General features: G+C 41.9%; 2 protein-coding genes across 5 annotated transcripts in view; one reads left to right on the forward strand and one right to left on the reverse strand.

The window, feature by feature from the left end:
* Positions 1–231: 231 nt before the first annotated feature.
* LOC134219719 (dmX-like protein 2) overlaps positions 232–18,963 on the forward strand; it is an 88,542-nt gene continuing 69,810 nt past the window's right edge. For 2 of the 3 annotated variants that reach the window (XM_062698554.1, XM_062698555.1), the window contains exon 1: positions 233–503. In XM_062698554.1, coding sequence (XP_062554538.1) covers positions 417–503 — 87 coding nt within the window. In that variant the 5' untranslated portion in view covers positions 233–416. Of the gene's footprint in view, positions 504–18,963 lie in introns of all 3 variants that reach the window. The other variant, XM_062698556.1, reaches the window with a different exon arrangement.
* LOC134225400 (uncharacterized) lies at positions 2,269–7,591 on the reverse strand. 2 transcript variants are annotated; one of them, XR_009983232.1, is made up of 3 exons: positions 7,232–7,581; positions 6,849–7,003; positions 2,269–2,784 (listed from the first exon to the last, which is right to left on the reverse strand). XR_009983232.1 is itself a non-coding variant. In XM_062705444.1 (3 exons), exons 2-3 carry the CDS (start codon positions 6,749–6,751, stop codon positions 2,729–2,731), a joined length of 1,068 nt encoding a protein of 355 aa, XP_062561428.1. In that variant the 5' UTR covers positions 6,752–7,003; positions 7,232–7,591; the 3' UTR covers positions 2,269–2,728. The 2 variants fall into 2 exon arrangements, 1 of the variants encoding a protein (XP_062561428.1); XM_062705444.1 differs by having other exon boundaries at positions 5,740–7,003; positions 7,232–7,591.

The following is an 18,963-nucleotide window of genomic DNA, read 5'->3' on the forward strand; positions in this document are numbered from 1 at the left end:
AAAAGAAGCCCGTGAATACTTCCGAAGCTTTATTTTATTATGAAATCAACGAAATTAAAACAAAAACATTGTACGCCATATTGAACGAATGGTGGGTAGGCGTATTAGCCTTCTCTTCAGTCCCCTGACAAAGTAACGAAGAATGAAATATTTCAAACGGCACACTACTAAACGCGCCCATTCAAATTATAGTTCCCTCGAATTCGACCCTGGTGCCATTCCGCGATGTCACTGTTGTCATTTTTTCTGTGCGTGAAAGGTGAAAAAGATTTCTATCGCGAAAAAGTTTATTCGGTTCGTTCTTCTCGCGAGTTTTTGGTAAAAAATCGGTGCAAATAGTGCTAATTCGTGCGTGTAAAATGTGCCACCAGTTCGGCTCTATTGCCTAGAAAGGAATCCACGGTGCACAAAGAACCATGAATTGCCACCAGATACTAAGCGGAGCCTGCAATGCTGGCGATCGTTGTTTTGCCGTCGGATCCGTCGAAGGAGTCCCATTCACTGTAAGGGGAGGATTGTTGAGTTGTCTCTGTGGCCCCTGGTTGGGTTCTTCCATTCCTCCGTTTTGCGACCATGACGATGATAATGAAGAAGAAAATGCTCTCAATTCGTAAAGTGCTAAAATAATTGTGCCAATTTGTCTGCCGTCGATGCGAGAAAAATGGGATGCAGCTCGGAAGAAGGATTTCATCATGGCCTGAATTAGTGCGAAGAGAATACGTAATTTGTCTTATCTTTCAACCTAATTTTACGTTTGCCAGGCAAGAACTTTGTTGTGGAAAATTTTATATCTATCTGATGGAAGGTGGTGACTGTTTGAAAATGAATAAACAAAAAGCAAAATTGGGACATTCTTGAAGGTTAGCAAAAAATCATTGTTGGGACAGTCTTCGTAGAAAACCTGCTGCAAAGAATCACTTTCGGTAGTCACTTGACTGATAAAAATTTTCGCCCTTCATTGAATACACACAAACCACCAACACGGAGGCGTAATCAATGAAACTAGGAGCTCTGTAATATAGATTGTCGTTGTACGCATAATTGTCTCATATTTCCATTTACAATCGAAATTTTAATGTCATATCAATTAAGGAACGAAATATTCTTCTGCCTGCATTTCAAATTTTGTGGCCAAATTAATTTATTTGCATGGGAACTCAAAATGATTTTCCGTTTCCCATTCCATTTATTTTTTAAAAATCAGGGCAGTAGAAACAATGTATACATATTTATTATATTTATTAATGATTAAAACCGATTATGCGTTTCATCGTGAATAATACAAACATGGGACATTTATGCGTAGAATGGCTGAATCTACATGCTGGAAACAACATTGAAGTGATGTTTGAATATCGATATGCACGATTACTTGCCATAAAAGATACCTAGAAGCCAACTAAATTACAATGCTTTTCGGTGATCTCATTTGATTAGCGCCTCTTGATGCTGCTTTTTCGCGCAGATTTTAATGGGGTTAATTGAGCATGGATGACGCATGGATTATGAATGATATCCTACATGTTTCGTTTTCATTCCATTAGTTTGACTAAAAGATAACAGTGTTTTGATTGTCAATAAGAATCTGCTACGACTGGTAAGTACATTATCATATTATCAGATGCAACTAAAGAGTTTAATGCCAATTTAGAAGAGAATACCTTTCAATCAAAATTAAATGAGCATTGTAACAATAACACAGACAAAATAATTATAAATACTGTGTAACACTGTTCTACAAAAAAAGAAAACGTTAACATTTATTCGTAATCTAAATCAACTAGTGAAGTTATTACCCTACTTTCTTGCGGATGTTGAAAAGAAAGAGCGAGATACAAATAGGGAGATTTAAAATCAACTTTTTTGCGTGAATAATTTTTGTTTTATGAATTCCTTAAAACCTTTATAACCTACATGTTCCAATATAGAGGTAGGAAGTGAGGATTACTAAAAGCCAACAGAAATTTTAACGTATTTTAATTACCGTAAAAATTAAAAAAAAAAGTCAGTAGTGCGTAGATTCTTGGCAATCCTACCTTTCTTGTTGTGCATTCACGCACTAGGTCAATGAATTGTGTGCTGGTTGGTGCTGGTTAGTAATCGTCATTAGACACATTCTTCTTTTTATTGACATTACATCCCCCACTTGGACATTGCCAGTGTTCTCTATTATAATTTAAAGAACTGTTCGGTAGGAGGAAATAAAATAAACTACTGATTGCTTTGACGTCTCCAAATGAACTAACTCATCTCATTTTTATTCTCGTCGTTCTAGCTTCTACACATACGTATGGTATTATATTTCTACCGTTTAACGGGTTTCGCCCGATAATCGACTGAGCTTTCGCCCACACACTAAATCTATATACTTCAGCTCTTCCCATTTAGAAAGATTCTTATAACTGTATTTTAGTAAAATTCAAAATTATTTTTAATTCAAGGGTACATTATTAAAATTATAATTAATTCGAACGTGATCAATTTCACATTATTTTAACTTGAGTATACAAAATTATCATCTATCTTTCTCGTCCTTTTCAACCTTTTCGATCGCCTGATCGGTGAGCCTACAGGCATTTCATTACCCTCCACAGCGTATTTACGCTTCTTTCCTCTTTTCAATTCTGCTTCCGTAAATCCATGAAATTCGTCACAACTGGGACTTCTCGCTTGCTGCGGCTGTTGCCTGCTCCATTGTATTATTGGACCGTCGGAAGGGTTTCGTTCCTTACTCAAACGTAGTTGATTTCGATGGGCCATGGTTAACGCGTTTCCAATTAGAATCTGAAATAAGTTAAGAGAGCGCCTTTTAATAAAGCTTGCTTTAAGCCATTTAGCCGTATGGTGTGGGTTATGGTTTTTATACCATAACTCATCTCCTTCTGTCAGATTCTCAAAAGGATCTAATACATTTCTAGTAATGTACCTGTCACCTTTTACCAGAATTTCATCATGCATGGGAAATGGTTGTTGTTGCATATCATTTTGTTTGCCCTGAATAACATCGGAGCATAAAAAGTTTTTGTACTGCATTTTAGGGTTTATTAAATCTAAGATTATCTTTGGTTTATATTTAAAGATCATTTGTGTAGGGCAATTACCCTCCATCGTCAAACTATTGTTCCTATAGTTAATTAGGAATAAGTGTAGTTGGTCTTCCAAATCCAAGTGTGAAAAATCAGGATCTAATAAAAAAATTTTTAGTACGTCTTTGACCGTTCGCACCAACCTCTCTGCTTGCCCATTGCTGGTAGGGTTATATGGTGGGCTCTTGAGGACATTTATTCCTTGCCGTTTTAAAAACATTTGAAATGCAAAAGAATTGAAGGGAGGGCCGCCATCGGAAACTAGCACGTCTGGTAAACCAAATCTGGAGAAGAAGCCCACAAGTTTCTTTAACACCTTCTTACAATCTGTACCATTTTTCATCCAATCCACTTCTATCCATTTGGAATAGCTATCAACTGTCAATAAGAAGGTGTGATGAGCAAAATGAAAAAAATCAATATGAATTCTACTGAAGGGACGTGTTGTTGGTATCCATTTAGATTCAGTTTTAACCTTTGGAACTATAGCCATACTATTGCACGTATCACAGCAAGTAACAAATCTTTCAATGTCCGCATTGATACCAAACCAATAAACGCTGGTTCTGGCTAACCGTTTCATTTTAACGATACCCGAGTGATTAGCGTGCAAAAGTTTTAAAATCTGTTTTCTCATCGTCTGTTTTGATATAGAAGACATTTATCTACTAATTCCAAATCTTGTTGATTAGCGAATACATTGATATATCTTTTATCTACTTTTGTTGGCCATCCTTTTGCATGAAGAAAATGACTGATTGTAAAAATTCATCCCTTGAAGTTTCTTCAGCAATCATGTTAAAATCCATAGGACATTCGTCACTAAAATTAATGCTACCGATTAATTCCTTATCAAACTCATCTGGGACTGAAACATTTAACGGGAAGCGGGAACAAAAGTCAGCATTCCCCATTCGTTCCGATGGCCTATAACTTATTTCAAATTCGTATATTGACATTTCAAGCACAAATCTCTGTAATCGAGTAGCATAAATAGAGTTCTTTCCCTCTTTTCCAAATATTCCTACCAATGGCTTATGATCTGTGTAGATGAAAAATTTTTTGCCAAATAGAAATTTGTGAAATTTTTTCACCGTGCATACTAAAGCCAATGCTTCCAAATGAAGAATTGGGTAATTCTTCTGGGCAGCGTTTAAGGAAAATGATGCGAAATATATAGGTTTTTCTTCTTCTTCTATAATATGAGCCATCACTCCTCCAAGGCCATAGCCCGAAGCATCAGAGACAATAACAATAGGCTTATTCGGGTCATAAAATTCCAGAAAATTAGTATTTATCAACGATTTTTACTTTCTTCAAATGCCGTATTGTATCTTTCGTCCCAAATAAATTTACTGCCAGTTTTGAGCAAATTATACAAATAATATAGTTTAGATGACAGTCGGGGTATAAATTTATGGTAATAATTAATTAAACCCAGAAATGATTTGAGTTCCGTAGTATTTTTAGGTGCTTTGGCTTCCTCTATAGTAGTAATTTTGTCTGGACATGGTTTTAATCCATGTTCACTTATAACGTGTCCTAAATGTATTAAATTATTTACAAAAAACTTACATTTGTCCCAATTGACTTTAATATTAGCCTTTGCCAATCTGTCAAGTACCACCATTAGCTTTGTTTTACAATCATCAAGATCCTTTCCTGCGATTAAAACATCGTCCAAATACACCGAAACATTTTCTATTCCATTTAGAACCTGATCCATGACTTGTTGGAAAATTGCCGCACTTGAAGACGCGCCTTGCGGCAATCTATTATAGATATAGAGTCCTTTAATGGTATTAATCACCATAAATTGCCTAGACTTGTCAGATAATAACAACTGTGTGTATGCTCCTTCGAGGTCCAAGGAGCAAAATACTTTGCAATTAGCCAAACCCGCAAAAACATCTTGTGCTGTTGGTAATGGGTAACTATTCGGGATAATGCATTTATTCACCGAAACTTTACAATCGATGACTAATCTAATTTCGTTATTTTTTTCCATCACTACGATAACTGGCGATGCCCATTCACTCGTCTTGATCAGGGTTATGACCTTTTCCCTCTCCAATTTGTCTAAATAAGCCAGAACTTTATCCTTCAACCGGTACGGGACGTTATACGCTTTTTTAAAGATCGGATCTTGACATTTTATTACTAAATCGGCTTCAAAACCTTTGATTGGAGAAGAGAAATTTTTCACAAAAACGCTTTTATATTTATGTCTAAGTTGTTCAATTATTTCTTCTTGTGTAGTTAACGTAGTGCTCGTTATATTATTGATGAAAAATTGTCGCCATTTCGGGAAAAAAGCATCCAACCATGGTCTTCCAAAAAGTGGAATGAAATAGTTGTCACAATTAAGTACTAACAGTTTCATTTTCTTGGAAATTCCCTTTAAACACACCGTAACATCTACTTCTCCTTCAGTAACAAGTTGTGAACCATTCACAACAATCAACTGTTTTTTGCTTTTGATAGCTTATTCTGGAAATAGTCATAATATTGGTTTTGCCCATCACGGTCACAGACGATCCACAATCTACCTCCATATTGAACGGCACATTATTAATCTTTACATTTAATAAACAAGGATCGCTAATTCTTCCAATAGAAGCCACATGCATACATTCAATCAAAAAATTCTCACCCTCTACTTCACTCTCGCTGTCCGACTCAGTGCGCATTCTGTTGACCAATTCACTCAAATATAGTTCCGGATTGTCGCCTGATTCATTTGAATTCATCTTGTTTACCGCATCCCTCTTCATGTTTTTCAATTTAAAGCATTTGCGCTTAATATGACCCTTTACTTTGCAGAAATCACACACCATTTGAGAATAATCAGGACTTTTCCATCGTCGAGGACCTTCGTCATTCATCTGCATTCCATCGTTCCATCGCCTATTGTCCGATTGCCTGCTTTGTCCATTGTTTGTGCGCCATTGCCTGTTGCGCCATTGATCCTTTTTATACGGTGAATAACCTAATCTGCTTTTAACTGAGCCACGTTCAACCCGGCCTTCATTTTGTAGCGATCTAGATGCTAATTCCATAGTAGCTGCTAGTCTTTGCAATCTTGTTCCAGATCCCCCGTTAGCTTTAAGTGCAGCTATTTGATCGAGCCCACTATTAAAATCCATATTTATGGCATTATTTCTTGCAATCTCCCAGGTAGCTATTAATTTCTCAGCACTCTCCAAGCTAAGTTTCTCTTCATTGAGAAGTCTCTGCTGGAGTGCCTTGTCACGAATCCCAGCGACTATACGATCTCTAACGGCCATTTCTTTAAAGTTCTCGAAGTTGCAAAATTCAGCCTGAAGTTTGACTGATAATACAAAATCCTCCAATGACTCATCTGGCTGTTGCATTCTAACATTGAATTTTAGGCGCTGTACCAAATCTGATTCCGTCTTATCTAGTCTAGCTTTCAATTTGGAAACCATTTCAGTGTAGTCAATTTGTGCTAAATCCGTGTTAGGATACAACAGCTTGAGTTCTCGGAAGATCACCGGACCACTTAAAGTAATGAAATGATCCCTTTTGGCGTCATCGGGAACCTTATTCATGTTAAAAAAAAATCTGAGTCTGTCCACCCAATCACTGAATGAACAACCCTTCCGAAAAGGTTCCAGTGTGGTTGTAATATTGGACTGAGCCATTGGTATTATAAATAAGTCAATATGCAACAGCAGGAATTAGCTAATAGGCAATAACTTCAGATACAGCTTCCCAAAAGTTAAAAAAGATCAAACTCACCGGAACTCGTCGTCAGCATTTACCGACCCAGGGATTAGAGGGATTTCCTACTCGCGGCAATGCCAGTCAGCAACCTCGCGAGCCGTCAATTGACGAAATAAATGGCAGGCTGGATGTGGAATTACCGGCAATGTCTCACTTTCTTGCTGTTTTATCTACACAAAATAGAAGAAAAATGAATTAGTAAGAAGGCCTACTTATTGTCCTTTTGCTATTCAGTTTCTTTTCTTTGTTCCAGTCTATTATATCATCATAATAAAACTGATAATAGATAAAGAAATCACTCGGCGTCCAAAATGGCCTCCCTAATGTGAAAAATATCACTTTAGAATTTCAAACTGTGCAATGGCTAAATGATCAGCAGATGTTGAACTGATACGTACACTTCACCAGTTGTTAGAAGCTAAGGTTCTAAAGATTCTCTCACTGATGGATCACTCGTTAGATAATCTGTCCAGAATAGGGAAATCTTCCAGAATTAGTAACGTGTCCAGCTATGTCCCTAGCATAAGTGTTCCAGATTCTTCCTTCAGCAAGATTCTTCCTCTGCATCAGCCAAACGCAAAGTCCGCCGAAATATGTCTATGGTAGCACAGTAACTTGACCTTGACACTTTTTATCACTCGTCGCCACTATTATAATTTAAAGAACTGTTCGGTAGGAGGAAATAAAATAAACTACTGATTGCTTTGACGTCTCCAAATGAACTAACTCATCTCATTTTTATTCTCGTCGTTCTAGCTTCTACACATACGTATGGTATTATATTTCTACCGTTTAACGGGTTTCGCCCGATAATCGACTGAGCTTTCGCCCACACACTAAATCTATATACTTCATTCTCTAAAGCACTTCCACAGTTATTAACTGCGAGATTTCTGAGGCAATTACCATTTTTGCATTCGTATATTATGAGGCTAACACGGTGATAATTTAATGCCCAGGGTAGCCGAGACAATTACCAAAACCGAAAATTACATAGACCGGCATCGGGAATCTAATAATAATAGAAAAAAAATCAAATTTGAATTATCTTAAAATACTCAACGTCCGAGCTTTGAACTCCTAAAAATCATAATGGTTTAATGGAATCGGAAATGACACTGGATCAAATGCGGTCGTAATGGTCCATTTTTGGACCTCAAGTAGTGTCTCTGCACAAAATGAGTTAATTTATCTCAAATGCACATAAACTCCTTATAACTACTTCCGTGTATCTGTTTTTTCCTTGACATTTGCATTTCCTGTTCTTTTCACTTCCAAATACTTCAAATACTGTTTTATTACAAGTATTACACTGTAACGGCAGTTCATTATTAATAATAGCAGTTTATTATTAATCATATCTATATAAGCTGTGAATTAACTGACTTCAGCTCCTCAATTTGAGCTCGTCATGCGATTACTTACTTTGACCTTGAGTTGACCGAAACGAGAGCTTTAACAGCTGCTTGGCTGAACAGAAATATATTACTTTGCCAATATTGTGTTGCTGTAGTGCGGATTTCACTCCACACATTATGGTAAATATTTCCGCTTGAAAGACAGTGCAATTTCTACCCAGTGAGTGGAACTATTCTAATCTCAGCTCACGCGAATAGACGTCTGCACCTAGTATACCTTCGAAGAGCGAGCCGTTGGTTTCCATGAAAAAGAGTTTCCCTAATCCTAATCGGTGAATACAAGAAAATGATTCTTGGTTGAGATGTATGTGTTGTGGGACTACATCGAAGAGAACTTCGAGAGCAGTCGAAGATAACGCACCACCAGTCATTGCCATTAGGCACATCCTTTTAAGATGGGCTAAATTTGACTGAATTGTCCTCATTTCATCCTTTTGCCCCCATACAAGACATTCATAAGCCAAAATTGGTCGTACAACTGTTGCGTAAATGCAGTTGATATATTTAGGTTCAAGATCCCAAGTTTTACCAAAGGTTCGTCGGCATTGGCCGAAAGCCATACACGCCTTTTTGATTCTGAACTAAATGTTAGGTGTCCAGGAAAGATTGTAATCAAGAATTGGCCCCACATACTTTACCTGATCAGTTACATTGATTTCAGAACCAAAAAGATGTAATGGGCCAATACCGTTTCTGGTACAATTTTCAGTGAAAAGAACAATAGATGTTTTATTCGGATAACCGACACCAACTTTGATCTACCTGGAGAGTGTTTTGCTTCAGGTCGAATAAAGTAGTAATACACAAATCCACTATCAATGTGAGATCAAGGATGTTATCGTTAGTATCGATGTTATCATTTAGTAATTTGCGTTCGATCATTTAGGAGTTTGTCAATAACTCATTCCAGATGCTGAATTTCAAAATGTGTTGTATGGGGGACTTCTAGTGCGAAGGATTTTCTACAACTCTGCCGAATGGTTCGTTGTTAGAACTCAACTAATAACGGAGTTATAGCACTAGTGGCAGTAACTTTTTTAAATGATTGGAATTTTGTTATCATTTAGTCTAAGTTACTGAAACTATAGCTGTAACTCCGTTACTAGTGGAATTCAAACAACGAACCATTAGGCAGAGTTGTAGAAAAACCTTCGCACTAGAAGTTCACCATACAACACATTTTGAAATTCAGCTTCTGGAATGATTTCGGGATTGATTTGCGATTTGGGCGTAACTTATTTTGTAAACAAACATTGGAAGGTGAATTCCAGTTACAGCAAGCATTTCCTGAGAAAACCACGGTATGTATCCGATAGAATAGGGTAGCAGGTAAGGGAATTAGTTTTGGAGAAAAATGCTTGCATTCTACGGAATCCACAAAACCATGTTTGTTTAAGAAATAAGTTACGCCCAAATCGCAAATTTGTCCCGATTTATTGACAAACTACTAAATGATCGAACGCAAATTACTAAATGATCGATAACATCCTTGTGTGAGATAGTCGTCGGCAAATTCAATGGTAGGAAAACCGCCATTATTCAGTAATATCAATAGCGTATCTGCAACACAATTCCACAAAAGTGGAGATAGTACCCCCCTTGAAGGCATACTTTATTTATTTATTACCAGACTAAGGCCGGAGTGGCCTGTGCTATACATAAAAGTCTTTTCCATTCAGCTCGGTCCATGGCTGCACGTCGCCAACCACGCAGTCTGCGGAGAGTCCGCAAATCGTCCTCGTCTGATCGATCCACCTTGCTCGCTGTGCACCTCGCCTTCTTGTTCCCGTCGGATCATTGTCGAGAACCATTTTCACCGGGTAACTGTCCGACATTCTGACTACGTGCCCGGCCCACCGCAGTCTTCTGATTTTCGCGGTGTGAACGATGGATGTTTCTCCCAACAACGGATGAAACTCGTGGTTCATTCGCCTCCTCCACGTACCGTCCGCCAACTGTACCCCACCATAGATGGTACGCAGCACTTTCCTTTCGAAAACTTCCAGTGTGCGTTAGTCCTCCACGAGGATCGTCCAGGTCTCGTATCCGTATTTGTAGATAGTCAGTTTGGTACGGCGAAAAACTCTATTCGATCGGAGCGTTTTGCGGAGTCGAAACTACGTACGATTTCCTGCCATGATGCGTCTCCGAATTTCTCTGCTGGTATCGTTATCGGAGATCACCAGTGAGCCAAAGTACATGAATTCTTCAACCACCTCGATTTCGTCACCGCCGTGTTGCTGACTAGGCCAATCAGTTTAGCTTCGCTTTTCAGTCTGACGTAAGCTTCCTCCATCCTCTCAAAATTACGTGCCATAATATCAATGCCGTCGGCGAAACCAAATAACTGGACGAACTTCGTCAAAATCGTACCACTCGTGTCAATCCCTGCCCTTCGTATTACTCCTTCCAAAGGGATGTTGAATAGCAGACACGAAAGATCATCACCTTGCCGTAACCCTCTGTGCGTTTCGAAGGGACTCGAGAGGGGCCGTACACTAATTACGTAAGCTATTTTTTCCGGGTTTTTCAATCCCCCTCCTCCCATGTAAGATTTTTCCCATACAAATATTTTTTTATTTGTTTGGAGCCCTCCCCCCATAAATGCTTACGTAATTAGTGTACGACCCCAGAATGCCCCTGAAACTCGAACTACGCGCATCGCCCGATCCATCGTCGCCTTTATCATCGGTATCAGTTTATCCGGAAATCCGGTTTCGTGCATTTGCTGCCATAGTTGGCCCCGATCGATTGTATCATATGCGGCTTTGAAGTCCATAAATATATGATGTGTAGGCATTTGTATTCGCAGCATTTCTACAATACCTGACGTACGGCGAACACCTGATCTGTGGTGGAGCGTTCACCCATAAATCCCGCTTGGTTCTGCCCACGAACTCTCTTGCAATTGGTGTTATTCGGCGACATACAATTTGGGAGAGTACCTTGTAGGAGAGGCGTTCAGCAATGTGATTGCGCGGTAGTTGCTACAATCCAGCTTATCGCCCTTTTGGTAGATGAGACACACGACACCTTCCATCCACTCCTGCGGCAAAACTTCCTCCTCCCAAATCTTGGTAATGACCCAGTGCAGCGCTCTAGCCAGTGCCTCACCACCGTGTTTAAACAGCTCTCCTGGTAGTTGGTCAACTCCAGGGGCTTTGTTGTTTTTTAGCCGATCGATATTCTCTTGGATTTCCTGGAGTTTCGGAGCCGGAAGTCGTATATCCTGCGTGCGTGCTCCTAGGTTCATTACCATACCGCCACCGTTTTTCTGCAAAATCGCCATTCAGGTACTCTTCGTAGTGCTGCCTCCACCTTTGGATCACCTCACGCTCGTTTGTAAGAATGTTCTCAATTATTTCCTTACACATATCGTACGTAAGGACCGTGGATTCGGCATCGTAGCGCTGCAGGAGGTTTGTTGGAAGGGATCAATGGTGCGAACGTTTAGAGGTAATCATACCATCTACCAGAGCTGCGGCAACACATACGAGCTGGGAACAGCTTTCATAGTGATGGGCGATATGCAAAGGCGCGTGATCGGGTGGTGACCGATCAATGAAAGAATGTGCAGGTTGAGGATCAAAGGCCGGTTCTTCAACTTCAGCATAATCAACGTCCATAGCCCACACTCCGGAAGCACTGATGATGATAAGGACGCATTCTACGCGCAGCTGGAACGTGAGTACGACAGCTGCCCAAGCCACGACGTCAAAATCATCATAGGAGATTTGAACGCTCAGATTGGCCAAGAGGAGGAGTTTAGACCGACTATTGGGAAGTTCAGCGCTCACCGGCTGATGAACGAAAACGGCCTATGACTAATTAATTTCGCCGCCTCCAAGAATATGGCCATTCGCAGCACCTACTTCCAACACAGCCTCCCGTATCGGTACACCTGGAGATCACCACTGCAGACAGAATCACAAATCGACCACGTTCTGATTGATGGACGGCACTTCTCCGACATTATCGACGTCAGGACATATCGTGGCGCTAACATCGACTCTGACCACTATCTGGTGATGGTTAAACTGCGCCCAAAACTATCCGTCATCAACAATGTTCGGTACCGACGACCGCCGCGGTACGACCTAGAGCGACTGAAGCAACCTGATGTCGCCACTGCATACGCGCAGCATCTCGAGGCAGCGTTGCCGGAAGAGGGTGAGCTCGATGGGGCCCCTCTTGAGGACTGCTGGAATACAGTCAAAGCAGCCATTAACGACGCAGCGGAGAACAACGTCGGGTATATGGGTCGAAGTCGACGGAACGATTGGTTCGACGAAGAGTGCAGACAGATTCTGGAGGAGAAGGACGCAGCGCGGGCGGTCGCGCTGCAGCAAGGTACCCGGCAGAACGTGGAACATTATAGACGGAAGCGGAGACAGCAGGCCCGCCTTTTTCAGGAGAAGAAACGCCGCCTGGAAGAAGCGGAGTGCGAGGAGATGGAACAGCTGTGCCGTTCTCAAGATACACGCAAATTCTATCAGAAGCTCAACGCATCCCGCAAAGGCTTCGTGCCGCGAGCCGAAATGTGCCGGGATAAGGATGGGAGCATCTTGACGGACGAACGTGTGGTGATCGAAAGGTGGAAGCAGCACTACGAGGAACATCTGAATGGCGCTGAGAGTACAGGCAGTGAAAGTCAAGGCAGCGGAGGAGATGACTACGTCAGATCAGCGGACGATGGAAGCCAACCAGTCCCCACCTTGAGGGAAGTTAAGGATGCCATTCAACAGCTAAAGACCAACAAAGCCGCTGGTAAGGATGGTATCGGAGCTGAGCTCATCAAGATGGGCCCGGAAAAGCTGGCCACTTGCCTGCACAAACTGATAGTCAGAATCTGGGAAACCGAACAGCTACCGGAGGAGTGGAAGGAAGGGGTGATATGCCCCATCTACAAGAAAGGCGACAAACTGGAGTGTGAGAACTTTCGAGCGATCACCATCCTTAATGCCGCCTACAAAGTGATATCCCAGATCATCTTCCGTCGTCTGTCACCATTAGTGAACGAGTTTGCGGGAAGTTATCAAGCCGGCTTCGTTGACGGCCGCTCGACAACGGACCAGATCTTTACTGTACGGCAAATCCTTCAAAAATGCCGTGAATATCAGGTCCCAACGCACCATCTGTTCGTTGATTTCAAGGCGGCATACGACAGTATAGACCGCGTCAGGCTTGTAAAATGTCATCTGCATGTCATTTGACTAATTTGTTCATAACTTTATTTAGAAGCAAAATTTCTTCCATAATTTTGAATGTACTCATAACGCTTGAGTAGGGTTATATTTTTGTCCAAGGGTACATTGCTCTAAGTATAACATCAAAGGCTGGAGAGTGAAAACTCTCCAAAATGTCACGTGTCATTTGACATAATGTCATTTGAATGACATTTTGCCTCCCACGCCCCAGATTACATATTTACAGCAAAGTCTCGTTAGACAAAGTTGTAGGCCCATTTAACCGCTATAAGTTCGTCATACAACATGAATTGGGTTGTTTAGCAGAGAAAAATATGAGGTTTTCACTAGTTTAACATAAGGAGCATGCTTTTCTGATCTCCCACATATTTTTATTTTATTTGTAATCCTTTCATTTACATTTTTGTACAGCAAACAATAAGCCATTTCAATTGATAGAATGACACTAACATTTATAGAATGACAGTTGGCCCATGCAGCATAAGAACAAATTTTTGGTCCCATATAAATTTAAAATGCAAATTAAAAATAGTTCCGGGACTCCAAAAATTCTGAAAAATCGAGGTTAGGCTCAGTTTTTTATGCATATTGAGAATATGTAAAAACATATATACCCCTAAACAACCCAATTGATAGCTACCTTCTGAAAAAAGTTCTGGGAAAATTATACAAACGAATGCAAATGACATTTTACAACACTGGACCGCGTAGAGCTATGGAAAATTATGGACGAGAACAGCTTCCCTGGGAAGCTTACCAGACTGATCAAAGCAAAGCACTCCAGTTCGTTCGAATCGCGCCGGGGACTAAGACAAGGTGATGGACTTTCGTGCCTGTTGTTCAACATTGCGCTAGAAGGTGTCATGCGGAGAGCCGGGTGTAACAGCCGGGATACGATTTTCAACAGATCCAGTCAATTTATTTGCTTCGCGGATGACATGGACATTGTCGGCCGAACATTTGCAAAGGTGGCAGAACTGTACACCCGCCTGAAACGTGAAGCAACAAAAGTTGGACTGGTGGTGAATGCGTCAAAGACAAAGTACATGCTTGTGGGCGGAACCGAGCGCGACAGGGCCCGCCTGGGAAGCAGTGTTACGATAGACGGGGATACCTTCGAGGTGGTCGAGGAATTCGTCTACCTCGGATCCTTGCTAACGGCTGACAACAACGTTAGTTGTGAAATACGAAGGCGCATCATCTGTGGAAGTCGGGCCTACTACGGGCTCCAGAAGAAACTGCGGTCGAAAAAGATTCGTCACCGCACCAAACGTGTCATGTACAAGACGTTAATAAGACCGGTTGTCCTCTACGGACATGAAACATGGACAATGCTCGAGGAGGACTTGCAAGCACTCGGAGTATTCGAGAGACGGGTGCTTAGGACCATCTTTGGCGGTGTGCAAGTTTGGAGTGCCACTTCCACCTGCTGTGCGTATTCTTGGGCTAGTCTACCGTCTTGTAGCCGCCCAATGTTAAGCCGCGGTGTCAGACTTCGACGCGTGTTGTACACCGTCGAGAGTTTTGAGCGCAGACATACTGCAACGAGGTAGTGGTCGGATTCAATATTCGCACTGCGGTATGTGCGTACGTTCGTGATGTCGGAGAAAAATTTACCGTCGATTAGAACGTGATCGATTTGGTTTTCCGCTACTTGATTAGGTGATTTCCATGTGGCCTTGTGGATATTCTTGCGGGGGAAGAAAGTGCTTCGGGCTATCATTCCGCGGGATGCTGTAAAGCTTATGCATTGTTGGCCGTTGTCGTTCGATGCGGTATGCAGACTGTCCGGTCCGATGACCGGTCTATACATTTCCTCCCTTCCTACCTGAGCGTTCATGTCACCGATGACGATGTTGACGTCCCGCAGTGGGCATTCATCGTATATCTGCTCCAGCTGTGCATAGAATGCTTCTTTCTAGTCGTCGCGTCGGGCAGTGCACGTTGATGATGCTATAGCTGAAGAAACGGCCTTTTATCCTCAGCTTGCACATCCTTGCGTTGATTGGCTGCCACCGTTGGTGCATCTTGCACAGCACTATGAATTCGGTTTCCAGCTCGTTGGTGGTGCCACAGCTTTGGTAAAGGTAGCCGCTCGATGCCCGCTTTTCCATACTTTCTGTCCTGTGCAGCAGATTTCCTGCAGCGCTACGACGTCGAAGTTCTTCTTTTTCTTCTTATTGGCATTCCATCCCCCACTGGGACATTGCCGCCACGCTGCTTAGTGTTCATTCATCACTTCCACAGTTATTAACCGCGAGGTTTCTAAGCCATTTCTGCATTCGTATATCACGAGGATAACACGTTGATACTTTTATGCCCAGGGTAGTCGCACCCGCACCGAGAATCGAACCCAGCGCCCCTTAGCATGGTCTTGCTTTATAGCCGCGCATCTTACCGCTAGACTACGGAGGGCCTTATCGACGTCGAAGTTGCGGTGATGTAATTCATCTTCGCAAGCTGCGAAGCCTAGCGACTTGGAGTTCCATGTTCCAAGATTCCAATCGTGATCCTTTATTCGTCGCCTAGGTCGTTGCCGATTGTATCGAGTCGTATTATCTTCTATGTCGTTTGCAATGGTTGTTTTAAAAAGCGGCTTATTGTGCCTGTGCAAACCTCCTGTCTTCCCAATCAGGAGAGAATAACAAATTTATATCATATTGTGTTACTGAGTTCAACAGTTTTTCTAACATAGGCTGTTATAAACTTGGTTCAGGATGTTGTTAAAAAAACTAAATTTTCCAACAAAACAATGAAACATAACTAATTCTGTTATAATTTTGTTAAAAAAAATGTGATAATGATTTATCATAGGGGTCGTACACATATTACGTAAGCATTTTTTCTGGGTTTTTTGACCCCCCCCCTCCCTCCTTGTAAGATTTTTTTCATACAAATGTTTTTTTTATTTATATGGTGCGTAAGAAAATGACGAACCCCCCCTCCCCCCATAATTGCTTACATAATATGTGTACGGCCCCATAACTCGATTATATCAACGGTTGTTATAACTAACTGATGTTGTTACAGTCATGTTATAATCTTGTTTCACCTTCCTAGTCGGGTTGTTGGAGGGCCGTCGTGTCAGGTCTGTTTAGCGTCCCACCTAACACCATGACATGGGCTTGTGCGCGTTGAGCGGCACACGGTCGCTTTGGCGGAGCCTACTTGCGGATACATGCAGCTTTTTATGGAATTTTAACAGAGCCCACTGTCAAACCCCAACACATCCTAGGCAGGCACCACAACTCCCAGATGGCCTGGGAAGGGATCGTCAAGGCCTTGGACAAAATCCCTGCTGCCCATTGCTCCTGGAAATTTGTCAGCAGCAAAACTGTAAAGTGCCCATTGAATGGATTCAGTGATTCTATAAGCTTGTGCCCAAGACTATATAGCTACATGAAAGGACATCAGGAACAGATTTTTTTACGTCGGTTTTGCGGTTTATCCATTTTTTTTACGCGGATTTTGAAATCTAAGCGTTTTAGGGTCTCTAGTTAACAGGATGTATTCTATCACCGTTACTGTTCCTCATCGTAATCGATGAGATTCTGGTAGATGCGATTGACCGTGAACCAAACCGCGGGCTGTTATGGCAGCCTATAACCATGGAGCACCTAAACGACTTCGAATTGGCGGATGACGTTGCGCTACTCGCGCAACGGCGCTCTGATATGCAGAGTAAGCTCAACGACCTTGCCGATCGCTCCTCCTCGGCAGGTTTAGTCATCAACGTCAACAAAACCAAATCGTTGGATGTAAACACGGTGACTCCTTCCAGTTTCACAGTAGCCGGGCAACCAGTGGAGAATGTTGAAAGCCTCCAATATCTTGGTAGCCAAATGGCGTCAGACGGCGGTACCAAGATCGACATAGGCGCACGGATCAAGAAAGCAAGGGCTGCCTTTGCGAGTTTAAGAAATATCTGGAAAAACAGGCAGATAAGTGAACGCACCAAAATACGAATTTTCAACTCTAACGTGAAATCTGTGCTGTTATACGCCAGCGAAACATGGTGTGTATCAGTGGAGAATACTCAACGGCTGCAGGTGTTCATTAACAGATGCCTGCGGTATATAATTCGGGCCTGGTGGCCTCACAACTGGATCTCAAACAACGAGCTCCATCGTCGTTGTCACCAGAGGCCGATAGCAACAGAAATTCGGGATCGGAAGTGGGGCTGGGTCGGCCACAATCTACGTAGGGGCGGAAACGAAATCTGTAAGCAAGCATTAGACTGGAACCCAGCGGGACATCGCAGCAGAGGCAGACCCAGAGGCTCATGGCGGCGAAGCCTCAATAAAGAAATAAAAGAAGTCGACCGAAATCTAACCTGGCAACAGGTTAAAGCGATAGCCGGGCATCGCTCAGGATGGAGATCTTTCAAGTCGGCCCTTTGCACCACCGGAGGTGTACAGGATCCATAAGATAAGATAAGAGTTAACATTGCGAGCAAAGGCGATTTCTAATCCGAAATGGCGAGTTCGATTCTCGGTACAGTCTATAATGTTTTCGGGTGGGAAATATTCTCGACTCCCTGGGCATAATGTATCCATTGTACTTGCCACACAAGATACATACTCATGCAATAGCGGGCATATAAAGAAATCAGGGTATAAGCAACATGGGGCCCTCCTTAGCCGTGCGGTAAGATGCGCGGCTACAAAGCAAGACCATGCTGAGGGTGGCTGGGTTCGATTCCCGGTGCCGGTCTAGACAATTTTCGGATTGGAAATTGCCTCGACTTCCCTGGGCATGGAAGTATCATCGTGTTAGCCTCATGATATACAAATGCACAAATGGTACCTTGGCTTAGAAACCTCGCAGTTAATAACTGTGGAAGTGCTTAATGATGAACACTAAGCTGCGGGGCGGCAATGTCCCAGTGTGGGAATGTAATGCCAATGAAGAAGGTATAAGCAACAAATAATAATATAAAGTATCCAAAAATAATTCAAAATTTTCATGGACAAAAATAAATAAGCACTTTGCATAGCATTAGCATTGTTACGGTGTAATTCGTAGATTGGACACTAGTGATACTCATGTTTTACTTTTGAGATCCTCATCTAGAATGCTATCAGAAATCAAGAAGATGAGTGCTCCTTGATTCCAGTCTTAAACAAAAATAACAAAAGCATGAGGATTACTACTCCTGGCCACGCCCATTTTCACCGTAACTAGGGAGAGGCCACCGACTTAGCGACACCCTCATAAGTACCACGGAGTTGGATAATGAGGAAGGTATTCGTTGAGTCAGGATTTGCCTGTAGCTGACAATGTAACCGTGGTAGATCTTACCCCGTAACACACCACGTAAAGGTGTCTACCCAGCGTTACGGGTCCAAAAATAATTAAGCACTTTGAAAAGCAGAAATAGCAATTAAAAGAAAAAAATGATAAAGAACTCAGAATGTTCCTTTAAAAAAAACCCAGATTAATCCACCTAGCGGTGATGGCGCCTTTCTTGCGTAAAAAGGTAATAAATGTAGCCTTTATGCTTAC

The sequence above is a fragment of the Armigeres subalbatus genome, chromosome 3, assembly GCF_024139115.2.
Source record: "Armigeres subalbatus isolate Guangzhou_Male chromosome 3, GZ_Asu_2, whole genome shotgun sequence".
Classification (NCBI taxonomy): Eukaryota; Metazoa; Arthropoda; class Insecta; order Diptera; family Culicidae; genus Armigeres; species Armigeres subalbatus.